Source organism: Aquarana catesbeiana, linkage group LG08, assembly GCF_042186555.1.
Source record: "Aquarana catesbeiana isolate 2022-GZ linkage group LG08, ASM4218655v1, whole genome shotgun sequence".
In the NCBI taxonomy this organism is placed as follows: Eukaryota; Metazoa; Chordata; class Amphibia; order Anura; family Ranidae; genus Aquarana; species Aquarana catesbeiana.
The window spans coordinates 292,836,153-292,849,536 of NC_133331.1; the positions used below are offsets into that span (position 1 = coordinate 292,836,153).

Here is a 13,384-nt window from a genome sequence, read left to right on the forward strand (position 1 = left end):
CCATGTAATGTCCCCTGTCATGTGTCCTGTCCCATGTAATGTGCTCTGCCCCATGTAATGTCCCCTGTCATGTGCCCTGTTCCATGTAATGTGCTCTGCCCCATGTAATGTCCCCTGTCATGTGTCCTGTCCCATGTAATGTCCCCTGTCATGTGTCCTGTCCCATGTAATGTCCCCTGTCATGTGCCTTGTCCCATGTAATGTCCCCTGTCATGTGCCTTGTCCCATGTAATGTGCTCTGCCCCAAGTAATGTCCCCTGTCATGTGTCCTGTCCCATGTAATGTGCTCTGCTCCATGTAATGTCCCCTGTCATGTGTCCTGTCCCATGTAATGTCCCCTGTCATGTGCCTTGTCCCATGTAATTTCCCCTGTCATGTTCCCTGTCCCATGTAATGTGCTCTGCCCCAAGTAATGTCCCCTGTCATGTGTCCTGTCCCATGTAATGGCCTGTTCCATGTAATGTTCTCTGCCCCATGTAATGTCCCAAGTAATGTGCCCTGCCCCATGTAATGTGCTCTGTCATGTCCCCTGTCCCATGTAATGTGCTCTGCCCCATGTAATGTCCCCTGTCATGTCCCGTCCCATGTAATGTCCCCTGCCCCATGTAATGTCCCATGTATTGTCCCCTGTCCCATGTAATGTCCCATGTAATGTCTCCTGTCACATGTAATGTGCTCTGCCCCATGTAATGTCCCCTGTCATTTGCCCTGTCCCGTGTAATGTGCTCTGTCATGTGCTCTGCCACATGTAATGTCCCCTGTGCCATGTAATGTCCCATGTAATGTGCTCTGCCCTATGTAATGTCCCCTGTGCCATGTAATGTCCCATGTAATGTGTTCTGCCCCATGTAATGTCCCCTGTCCCATGTAATGTGCTCTGCCCCATATAATGTCCCCTGTCCCATGTAATGTGCCCTGTCATGCCCCCTGCTCCATTTAATGTCCCCTGTCCCATGTAATGTCCCCTATCCCATGTAATGTCCCCTGTCTCATGTAATGTCCCCTGTAATGTGCCCCCTGTCATGTCCCCTGTCCCATGTAATGTCACCAGTCCCATGTAATGTCACCAGTCCCTTGTAATGCCCCCTGAATGGATCAGCTCTGCAGGAGAAGAAAGCACAAGTTTCACATTAAATAGGTACGTTTTAATATTTATTTTATTTAATGTTATTTCTACAAATCATTTTTGTTATCACCAGATTGCTGATCATACCAATGTTCCGTGATCTGTAGATGTGAACATTTTTTCCAGGGTCCCTCGAAGGTAAAAAGGTTGAGAAACACGGATCCAAACAGACGCAAGCTCATCCCTACTTGTGGATAAGAACCGCGCCACAAACCCGAGTCTACAACTGAAATCTCTTCCATTAGAACTAAAGACAAAACTTTTTCTGGATAGAGTGAGGGAGAGTTATAAAGCCTTTCTGTATTTTTTTTTTTTACCATCTCTGTCCCATTGGGAAGAGTTCCCTTCACTTCCTGTCCCATAGCTGAAACAGGAAGTGAGAAGAAATTCCTCCAAATTGAAGGATTCCCTGGTTGTCACCAGAACTAGTGTCCCCATTGGAAGATTTCCCCTTTATTTCCGTTCTGGTGACAACCCAATTTAGCTTCTAGAAGTTTCTCCAAACTCCCAGAACTAGAGGGAGGCACCAGAGACCTGCCTCTGTGAGCCATCCGGCCTGACCTGCAGTAAACACTGACCTAGATTCAGACTCACACTTACCATGGGTCATACAAATAAATGTACCTACTAGTACACTAGAGGGTGCTACATATGCAAAGATGATGTCCATCTACCTTTAATTCTTTGCCCAGTCATTGCCACACAAAAATACACAGCGGATGTTCACCTGTATGATATGAATGAAATCATAGAATTGAACAAATTTACTGGAGGTCTTGGTGAGCTAGGTGGGCCTAAGCTTGAGAGATGAGTGGGCTGGCTGAGCTTTAGCCTGACAAATGAGTGGGCTATCTAGGCCTGGTCTTGGCAGCTGAGTGGGCTGGGCTTGGGCTCAAGAGCTGGGTGGGCTATCTGGTTGAGCTAACTGGGCTTGACAGATGAGTGGGCTAACTTAGCCTCAGCCTGGCAGTCGAGTGGAATATCTGGGCTTGTTCTTGACAGCTGAGTGAACAAGCTGGGCCTGGGCTAGGGTTGCCACCTATCCAGGATTCACCATTCGAGTTTTGAATCATGTGTCCGTGTTTCAGTCCACCTGAAACCCGTACACAATATTTAGACCAGGCTGTGGCTCCCCAAGTAAATGAGATAGTCATACACAAATCTGCGGGCAGCTGTTTGGGGGCAGGTTTGACTGAAGGGTGGGGTGATAATGTCACCAAGAGTGCAGTTTGGCCACGCCCGCTGTTTGCCAAGGTGCTCTCTGTGCGCTACATTACTACTCTCCTTGGGGCACCAAAATGTATCCTAGGTCTGTTATAGTCCTATAGTGTTTATTGCAAAAAATAAATAAAAAATTGCCCTGTGCTGCAAAAGTGTTCAGGTTTGGCTTGAAGAAAAGGTGGCAACCCTAGCCTGGGCTCAAATGCTGGGTGTGCTATCTGGACCTGGGCTCAAAAGCTGGTTGGCTAGTTGGGCCTGGGCTTGGCCAATGCATAGGCTAGCTAAGCCTCATCCTGAAAATTGAATAGGCTATCCAGGCCTGGGCTCAAGAGCTGGATTTGCTATCTAGGCCTGGGATCAAGAGCTGGTTGGCTAGCTGGGCCTGGGCTCGGCCAATGCGTAGGCCAGTTAAGCCTCAGCCTAAAAAATTGAGTAGGCTATCCAGGCCTGGGCTCAAGGGCTGGGTGTGCTAGCTGGGCCTGGGCACAAGAACTGGGTGTGCTAGCAGGGCCTGGGCTCAAGAGCTGGTTGGGTAGCTGGGCCTGGGCTTGGCCAATGCATAGGTTAGCTAAGCCTCTGCTTGAATATTGAGTAGGCTAACTAGGCCTGGGCTCAAGAGCTGGATGGGCTATTTAGGCCAGGGATCAAGAGCTGGTTGGCTAGCTGGGCCTGGGCTTGGCCAATGCGTAGGCTAGCTAAGCCTCAGCCTGAAAATGAAGTAGGCTATCCAGGCCTGGGCTTAAGAGCTGGGTGGGCTAGCTGGGCCTGGGTTCAAGAGCTGGGTGTGCTAGCTGGGTCTGGGATCAAGAGCTGGTTGGGTAGCTGGGCCTGGGTTAGGCCAATGCATAGGCTAGCTAAGCCTCAGCCTGAAAATTGAGTAGGCTATCTAGGCCTGTGATTAAGAGCTGGTTGGCTAGCTGGGCCTGGGCTCGGCCAATGCGTAGGCCAGTTAAGCCTCAGCCTAAAAATTGAGTAGGCTATCCAGGCCTGGGCTCAAGAGCTGGGTGTGCTAGCTGGGCCTGGGATCAAGAGCTGGTTGAGTAGGTGGGCCTGGGATTGGCCAATGCGTAGGCTAGCTAAGCCTCAGCCTGAAAATTGAGTAGGCTAACTAGGCCTGGGCTCAAGAGCTGGATGGGCCATCTAGGCCTGGGATCAAGAGCTGGCTGGCTAGCTGGGCCTGGGATCAAGAGCTGGTTGGCTAGCTGGGCCTGGGCTTGGCCAATGCGTAGGCTAGCTAAGCCTCAGCCTAAAAATTAAGTAGGCTATCCAGGCTTGGGCTTAAGAGCTGGATGGGCTATCTAGGCCTGGGCTCAAGAGCTGGGTGGGCTAGCTGGGCCTGGGCTCAAGAGCTGGTTGGGTAGCTGGGCCTGGGCTTGGCCAATGCATAGGTTAGCTAAGCTTCTGCCTGAAAATTGAGTAGGCTAACTAGACCTGGGCTTGAGAGCTGGATGGGCCATCTAGGCCTGGGATCAAGAGCTGGTTGGCTAGCTGGGCCTGGGATCAAGAGCTGGTTGGCTAGCTGGGCCTGGGCTTGGCCAATGCGTAGGCTAGCTAAGCCTCAGCCTGAAAATTAAGTAAGCTATCCAGGCCTGGGCTTAAGAGCTGGATGGGCTATCTAGGCCTGGGCTCAAGAGCTGGGTGGGCTAGCTGGGCCTAGGCTCAAGAGCTGGGTCTGGGATCAAGAGCTGGTTGGGTAGCTGGGCCTGGGCTTGGCCAATGCATAGGTTAGCTAAGCCTCTGCCTGAAAATTGAGTAGGCTAACTAGGCCTGAGCTCAAGCGCTGGATGGGCCATCTAGGCCTGGGATCAGCCAATGCGTAGGCTAGCTAAGCCTCAGCCTGAAGATTGAGTAGGCTATCTAGGCCTGGTCAAAAGCACCGGATGGGCTAGTTGGACCCTTATGTAAGAAAAACTAGAGGACGACACAGCCACGGGTTGTTATCAAGGTGTGCTTATTTCCAGTGTGGAATCTCCGATATACGGCAAAATATGATTCATGTAGATGACATTTCCCGCACTTAGGACATTAATACAACTCGAGGGTTGTGCGGGTTCTGTGATGTTTGGTAAGACAAGACTTCCATGAAAAACATTTCCCGCACTCACAGCTCCTCCCTTGTGAGATTTTTGATGTCTGACAAGTTCAGATTTCCTTACATAACACTTCCCGCACTCAGGGCAGGAAAACAGTTTATCCCATTTGTGGCATGTCTGATGTTCAGCGAGATGGGACTTCCGGGAAAAACATTTTCTACACTCAGGACAGGAATACGGCTTCTCACCCATGTGCAATCTCTCATGCCTGGTAAGACTGTTCTTATCTGAAAAACATTTCCCGCACTCAAGGCAGGAATATGGCCTCTCCCCCGTGTGAGATCTTAGATGTATAACAAGGTCTGATTTCTGTGTATAATATTTTCCACACTCAGGACAGGAATACATGTTCTCTCCCGTGTGAGCCCTCTGATGTCTGGAAAGACAGTACTTCCTTGAAAAACGTTTCCCGCACTCAGGACAGAAAAATGGCTTCTCTCCCGTGTGAGATTTGCGACGCGTGACACGTTCTGATTTATAAAGGAAAGTTTTCTTGCATTTCCAGGAATGTAACTCATTTCCTATGTGAGATCTCTTATGAGCAGAAAGGCTTAGTTCACAGCTAAAACTTTCCCCGCACTCAGGACATGGAAATGTCTCCTCCCCCTGAATCCCGGCACCATCCCCCACAGTACGAGGTTGCTCAGAGTCAGAGGGATTCCATGGTCTATCCACACTGTGAAGTCCACCATCCATAGTGGAGCTCATTGTCTTTTCTCCTCCACAATCTCCTGTGATGTCCTCATCTTCCATTTTACAACCTGGAGATAAAGTGAGACGATCCTTTGAGGGTTTCTCCATGGCGTGTCCTGGAAAAATATAAAAACATCATCAATAGATATGAGAGGGTTAGTTCACTTCCATCAGGTTTCCATCTGGATCAGGTAGATATGAGTGAGCAGATGTTCTCTGTGGATTTCCCAACCAGCTCACTCAGCTCCCACCCTACTCTGGACCAATCAGTGAGCAGTAACAGAGCAGAATATATTATGGGTCACCTGTGCTGATCTCTGTAGGAGTGTCCTCCTCTATGAATGTCCTCGTCATTCCAGCCTCCACCGTATATTGCTGATCATCCCTCACATACGTCTCTTCTACTTCACCCTCAACTTTCATGTTCATCAGATCTTCACCCTAAACCAACAGAATGGAAGAAAATAACATCTGTAACATAGAAGTATTTATGATGTGAGATCACATAGAAAATATCATCTTGTAGAGTCCACACATCGTCTCCACATGTCAGAGTGTTCAATCACTTTATGTTCCCGACCCTCAACTCCACCTACCTGATGATGGTGAGGAATGGTGTGACCTTCCTGTGTGGAATCCCGGGAACACAGAGGACGGGGACATCTCTCTGGTGACTTCCTGGTATTAGGTAGTTCCAACAGAACATCCTCATGGAGATCCTTGTGTCCTTCAAAAAGTTCCTTTATCACACCGTACTCCTCATCCTCCACTTTGTACTCTTGTTTAATGATATTACAGTCCCAAAGATTTCCATTCTAAATATATAATAAACCATATGTTGTAACAAATAAGGCTGTGTATAAATTACAGCTGTCAATAACTGTTACTAATCTACCTGATTATAATGAGGAAAGGTATGATTTTCAAGTGTGGAATCCCGAGAATACAGAGGACTGTGACATCTCTCTGGTGAGTTTCTATTACTAGGCAGCTCTATGATATCATTGTGTCCATCTGAAAACTCCTCCATCACTCCATATTCCTCAAGCTCCTTCTTATACTCTTCTTTAACAACAATATTATTATCCTCAAGGTTTCCACTCTAAATATATAATAAGACAATGGTTGTAAAAAATATGCGTGTGCTTAAATCATAACTACCAATAACTGTTCTTCATCTACCTGATGATGGTGAGGGATGGTGTGATCTTCCTGTGTGGAATCCCAGGAATACAGAGGACGGGGACATCTCTCTGGTGGGTTCCCATTACTGGATCCATCTGTAGGAAACACACACACTGACTGAATACATTGTTTCTATGTGTTTATCAGATGATGGGGGATCTAGGTGGACCCTCCGTACTGCTCTCTCCTTTACAATAAAGTCTCCTCTTACCCGGTGATGTGAGGGGCGGCTGATTGTCCATCATGACGTCCTTGTAGAGATCCTTGCATCCTTCTAAATACTCCCACTCCTCCATGGAGAAATAGACAGTGACATCCTGACACCTTATAGGAACCTGACACACACAATGATACAGTCACCATCCAGACACATCCCTTGTCTGTTACTGGATAATGTCCCAGAATTCCCAGAATCCTCCTCACCTCTCCTGTCAGCAGCTCCATCATCTTCTTGGTGACTTCTAGAATCTTCTGCATGTTGTGTCTCTCAGGTTTTAGGGAGTCACATGGAGGCACTGTGATGGTCATATGATCACCTGACTTCACAAGAGGAAATCTCTGTATTGGAGAACCAATAGGAATATCATGTTAGAATCCCAGAATCCTCCTCACCTCTCCGGTCAGGTCTGTGTTTTATTAATAGAGATAAGAGTGATGTCATGTGACCTCCCAGAATCCTCCTCACCTCTCCGGTCAGGTCAGTGTTTTATTAATAGAGATAAGAGTGATGTCATGTGACCTCCCAGAATCCTCCTCACCTCTCCGGTCAGGTCTGTGTTTTATTAATAGAGATAAGAGTGATGTCATGTGACCTCCCACAATCCTCCTCACCTCTCCGGTCAGGTCTGTGTTTTATTAATAGAGATAAGAGTGATGTCATGTGACCTCCCAGAATCCTCCTCACCTCTCCGGTCAGCAGGTAGATGATCTCAAGGGTGAGGTTTAGTATCCTCTCGGTCATGTGACTCCGGTCCTCCTCCATCCCCATGGGTCGTCTGATCTATGCAGTTTTCTCTGTAGATGGATAGCGTAGAGTTATCTGGACTGTATTGGTTGTACATTATTAGGATGGGGATATAAGGGGTTAATAGTTGGGCTACCCCTGGTAGGAATTGGCACATGTAGGTTGGGTTACTTGGTGTTTGTTGTGTTTCTTGCCCCCAGCAAACCTGTTATATTTTATCCAACCTGCCAGATCAAAAATTACACTTTCTGTTTTTATCTGTGAGTTATTTTTTTTTTAGTTTTAGATCTGCAGACAAGGTACAATCAATAGGATCGTTCCCTAATTGTTTACTGTTTCTCATAGTAGAGAAGCTATTATCAGATGTGGATGTTGTGACTACGTATGTCTTTATTTTAAAAGCTTTGATTAAGAAAAAAAAGAGGGAAAACACTATTCTATCTGCTGGAGATAAAAGACGTCACAGTGACTATGGAGGAAGAGGACGGAACATGACGGGGGGGGGGGGTTACTGGGTGTAAATAGAAAATAATTTCTTATTACCGTATCTGCTGCCAGTTCCAGCAATGTCTCCTCTCTACTTCCTCCCGACTGACCTCTCACCCGGAACTTCCCATCTGTACCTGACGTCACTTCCTGTCCAACTTCCACAAAGACTTCCTATCTGGATGGAAGTGAGAAGATCACCACCATGTGGAGCTCAGAGGATCTGCAGCCCAGAGAAACGTCTCGTAGTGTAAACATGGCCTTGTGCTCAGTGTTGCCAACCCCCTGAAATGAAATGCACCATTGGCAATTGGCACCAATTTTTTACTGGCAAAAATCCTGAAATTTTCTGGCAGAGCCTCATTTTTTTTTACCGACACTGAAAAAGAGCACCTAAAATGACCGTTTTCACTGCTAAACAGAGCAAAAATGTTTACACTATAAACATATAGCTAGTGTCATTAGCAATGTGTTTAAGTTAAACAGAAGTCAAAAAACAACTTTCTCCATTTACATGAAGGTAAGGTTACTGTAACCCAGCCAACACAGAGTTCCCCCTTACATCAGAGTCTGCAGGATTCCCCCTTACAGTGAAACAGAACTCTCATGTAAAGGTGAACGCTGATGTAAGGGCGGGCTCTAGTGACCAGAGACCACCTTCCGCAGCGTGAATTCACTAAGGTAAGGGGGGAGGGGGGTGTTACTAATATAAGGGGGAACCTTTGTATCAGTGCCCCATTACATTATTGTATTCACTCCCCTCCTTACATCAGCAACTCCCCTCAGACTGGCCTGGCGGCACTGTCACTGGCCTCCGCTCAGGTGCACCGCGCAGGGCTCAATCAGACGGCTCCAGTTTGGCGGCTCTGGTTTTATCCTATAGACTCCTCTCCACAGTCCACACCCGTCTGATTTCTCTCGTGACCCCCATCCTGGCAGGGTTCCCACTCTTGACTCCTCTCCAAACTCCCCCTCAGAGACTGCAGACATGATACAAGAGATGGTCATATGCTGCAGAGATGATACAGGAGGAGGAGGACAGAAGCTGCGGACATGGTACAGGAGGTGGAGGACAGAGACTGCGGACATGGTACAGGTGGTGGAGGACAGAGGCTGCGGACATGATACGGGAGGTGGAGGACAGAGGCTGCAGACATGGCACAGGAGGTGGAGGACAGAGGCTGCAGGCATGGTAGAGGAGGTGGAGGACAGAGGCTGCGGGCATGGTACAGGAGGTGCAGGACAGAGGTTGCGGACGTGGTACAGGAGGTGGAGGACAGAGGCTGCGGACATGGTACAGGAGGTGGAGGACAGAGGCTGCGGACATGGTACAGGAGGTGGAGGACAGAGGCTGCAGGCATGGTAGAGGAGGTGGAGGACAGAGGCTGCGGGCATGGTACAGGAGGTGCAGGACAGAGGTTGCGGACGTGGTACAGGAGGTGGAGGACAGAGGCTGCGGACATGGTACAGGAGGTGGAGGACAGAGGCTGCGGACATGGTACAGGAGGTGGGGGACAGAGGCTGCAGACATGGTACAGGAGGTGGAGGACAGAGGCTGCGGACATGGTACAGGAGGTGGAGGACAGAGGCTGCGGACTTGGTACAGAAGGTGGAGGACAGAGGCTGCAGACATGATACATTTGATGGGGGACAGAGGCTGCGGTTCCTCCTCTGTCACCCATCAATATCCTTCTGTGCCCCTCCACTTCATAGGCTGTGACAGTGTCCCCCTCCTCCTGTGCCTCACCTCTCCACAGGGCAAGGCACATCAGTGTCCTCCTCTGCCCCTTCACAGCTTCACCCCCATTCCTCCTTGAGTCCTCTGCCATCTTTTTATCATCCTCTCACTCACTGACTGACTGACTGTCCTATCCTATCTTGTCCTCTCCTCTCCTCCTCAGCTCCTTCTCGGCTGCTGTGGCAGCTAGTAGCAAGGCAGTGGCACCGCCGTGCTGAGAACGAATACCGCTGCTAGTGCTACAGGCTTCCATTTAAAAATGGCACCAGGTGGCACCATTACGTATACTGCGCATGCGCCACCCGGCTGAGGGAGGGCTTCGGAACGGTGCATGCGCAGTTGCATGGTAGGCCTGGGGCCATCATTTTTACAGACAACGCTGCCCGTAACAGACTTTAACGGGCAGCCCAAAAATGGGCTGAAATTTATGGGCTGCCCGTAAATTAATGGGCGGTTGGCAACACTGTTTGTGCTGGTTTTTTTTTTCTAACATTTTGAATTGTTTTTCCTGTCATAATCGCCTCCTAAATATATATTGGTGTATTTTTTATTTGCCTACATATAATCCACTAAAGAGAGGAAGAAGCTATAGAACTTTGAAGAAGGCCCATCACTGTAGCCTGGTGAGTCTCACATTACCGAGAAGTCCATATTCTGCTCATCATGACCTCACCCATGTGGAGGAACTTTTCATTTTAGTAATGACCATCACAAACAACCACTAAGATGGCACTTCTACAGATATCCTCCAAAATGATGTCAGCATACAGAAAACCCAACAAAGAACCAGGAAGAAAGGCTTCTGAGTAGAAATGAGCTTGAGCATGTATCTGTGTTAGTGAGCCCTTGCAGATCTCCAACTTGGGGTTCCCCAGGGTGCGGAGTCTAATTCTCAGCCTGCTTCTTCACCAGAGTCCCTGGTGGTGGGGATGGACTTGCAGTAGGCTGAAACCAGGTCGTGGCTCCCAGGTATGCCCAACTGAGGATGCAGAGATCTCTCACGTGCGCAGAGTAAAAACAGCAGGAAATCCAGGAGACAAGCCGAGGTCAGGATGGGTATCAAACAAACACTATCACAAACAAGCCCTCGGGTGGCAGATTTCCTCCAAAATAGTGTCAGCATACAGAAAACCCAACAAAGACGTGAAAGCATCTTTACATATTCTCAAGCAAGAAAAAATTGCTTCAGAGCTGCTGAAGAACAGTACAGAGAACACTCCATGATAGAAACGCAGATGACGCCTCTCGGTGCAATCCAACGCACCAGTGAGTATGTACAATTGCATGCGACCATGTATACTGATCAACAGTCGGATGATGCATCAAAATCGTCAAAGGTCCTGCTAGCAACAGACAACTTTGATATCACTCAATGCTACAAGACCAAACCAGAACTGTACTATAACAAGCCAAGCGGTTACATACTCAGAGACCAATCTATTGATCTTTCAGGAAACCAAAGGAGTGGAGACGTAATCCCTCCTCAGGAAAGCATAAATCTGGCCTGTAGCAGAAAGACTCGCAGCAAGGGAGCACAACCGCACAACCAGAGTGGATTTAGTCAAGCACCCCTCGCTGTCTTATCAAGCACAAACATGCCTTGTATTTGTTCCCAGAAAATGCTCACAGGAGGCAGCAGGAGCCACAGATGTGACAAAATACTTGATACGCCGTGAAATGGTGAGCTCTGGTCTCCTGAAGTTTGACAACCAGTATATGGGGTATCTCAGCCAATGGGCAGGGGTTTTCTTAAATCCCTTGGCCTGCTGGGAGAACCTATTTATTTGAGTAGAGTCAGGGGATCGGGGTTCTGTGCCACCTGGACGGCTGTCTGGGTGGGCGTGTGTTGTATTGCCCAGGCTGTTAGGCCGGAGTTTGGGCCTATCACAGGCACATCTGGCTGCCAGGCTGTCTGAGGGCCTATTCAGAAGCAAGAGAGCAGCGCAGGGTTGGGATTGGGCTTGCAGTCCAACCAGAAGTAATGGTTCTGCTGGCCGGAGAACCTGTCGTGGTTGGAGGTAGAGGGGAAGCTGTCGCCAGTGGATTTAACCAAGCACCCCCCTGTCTTATCAACCACAAAACATGCCCTGTATTTGTTCCCAGAAAATGCTCACCGGAGGCAGCAGGAGCCACAGATGTGACAAAATACTTGATAAGCCGTGAAATAAATGGTGAGCTCTGGTTTCCTGAAGTTTGACAACTGTCCAGAAAACTATTGGGCCTGGAAGTCATCTTTTCTAAGCAGCACCCAAGACTTAAATCTGACAGACAGAGAAAAGCTTGACCTACTCTCCAAATGGCTCAGACCAGAGTCTTCTGAACAAGCCAAAAGAATCAGGTCAGTACATGTTCAAGAGAGGCCTGGAGCGAGGGAATTAAATGGACTAGCAGAGTTCCGACATGACAAGGTGATAAGGGAACAGCATGGGTTAACGAAAATAGAGAAAACGTGGGGGTTTAATGATTGGAGGAGTAAGGGAAATAGGTGGGGTTTAGGTTATTTAAGGAGCAATGGGGGGTGACACAGGCAACACTGCAGGGGATCTTGTCAGAGGAACAGTTTTCCACTGACCCTCCCTGTGTTTTGTGTTTTAATCTTTCTTTATTTCAGGTACAAATGGACATGTCATGGCAGCAAGGAGATGGCGGTGGTGGTCTTTGATGGTGGCAAGTAACTTATGAGATGGAAGTATGGGGGACCCATCGGTGGTATGGGCCAATGGTGTATTCAGTTAACATGGGTTAACTGGATGATGGTAATGGTGGCACTGTGGGAATGGGTTTGTCTCTGAGCTGGTGTGACACGGCTGGAGGCCTAATAAGCAAAAGCCCGCAGTGTGGAAGTGGAATGGAGTTGTGTTGGGAAGCTGCGCCAAAGACCACCGGTGGAGCAACTGATATTATGGAATTTTCTGTTATGGTTAAACTGTTTATATCATTTTGAATATTTGTGAATAAAAAGGCTGCTATGGCCAGTTATACCCCAGTTGAAGTGTGGTCTCGTTAATAAGCAGGTAATGATAAGTGGGACGGGTTTTGGAGTATAATGGTGGCAGTCTTATGAAGGTGGGACATCTTATCTACACTGGTCATGATGTTAAGGCAGGACTTACTATGGTATGGCAGAGATTGGAAGACTGCTATGGGTCACCTGAAGTAATGGAAGATGCACCTCTGAAGAAAATTGAAAATTATCCAAAAATAACAAATAAAGACAATCAGAAGCTGAGAGAGCTTGGAGACATACTTTTAGAGCTGGAAGCAGCAAAAGCTGGTGGATACCTGCCAGGCCTTTCATATTTGGATACAGCATGTTGAGTCAACCCGATAATCGAGAAGCTTCCTTACAACTTACAAGAAAGATGGATCACGTAAGCATCAAAATACGAGGAAGATTGTCGAGTGACAGTTCCACCTTTCTCCTTCCTCGCAAAGTTCATCGTGAATCAAGCTAAAATGTGCAATGACCTAAGCTTCGCCTTTTTTTTGGGGAGGCTCGAGCTCTGTAAAGACAGAGAAACAACCATCAGCGTACGATAAAGAACGCAGAGCAACAGTGTCTGTACGGAAGACAGAAATACCATCTGAGTCTGAAGCCAACCAGAAAAAAAGTTCAGAAATGAAAATTGAAGACCCAGACAAGTAGTGTCCAATACATAACAAGCCTCATCCACTTAGAAAATGTTGCAGTTTCAGAAGCAAGACAATAGAGGAACGTAAGTCTTATCTTAAGGACAAGGACATTTGTTTCCGATGCTGTGGTTCAACTCAACATCTGGCAAAAGACAATGACAAGCATCTGTCTGCGTTGCACCCAGGACCAGCACCATGGAAAACGGAGAATCCAGTTACCCAAGAAGATCATGGTGGGGAGCAAA

General features: G+C 48.0%; 2 protein-coding genes across 2 annotated transcripts in view; both read right to left on the reverse strand.

Moving 5' to 3' along the window:
- The window catches only part of LOC141104792 (oocyte zinc finger protein XlCOF7.1-like), a 114,217-nt gene that overhangs the window by 17,164 nt on the left and 83,669 nt on the right, over positions 1–13,384 (reverse strand). The window lies entirely within an intron of this gene.
- On the reverse strand, positions 1,127–8,022 carry LOC141104794 (uncharacterized). The gene is made up of 9 exons (XM_073594547.1): positions 7,826–8,022; positions 7,223–7,332; positions 6,742–6,876; positions 6,530–6,653; positions 6,316–6,413; positions 6,029–6,235; positions 5,730–5,948; positions 5,439–5,574; positions 1,127–5,249 (listed from the first exon to the last, which is right to left on the reverse strand). Exons 2-9 carry the CDS (start codon positions 7,304–7,306, stop codon positions 4,288–4,290), a joined length of 1,965 nt encoding a protein of 654 aa, XP_073450648.1. The 5' UTR covers positions 7,307–7,332; positions 7,826–8,022; the 3' UTR covers positions 1,127–4,287.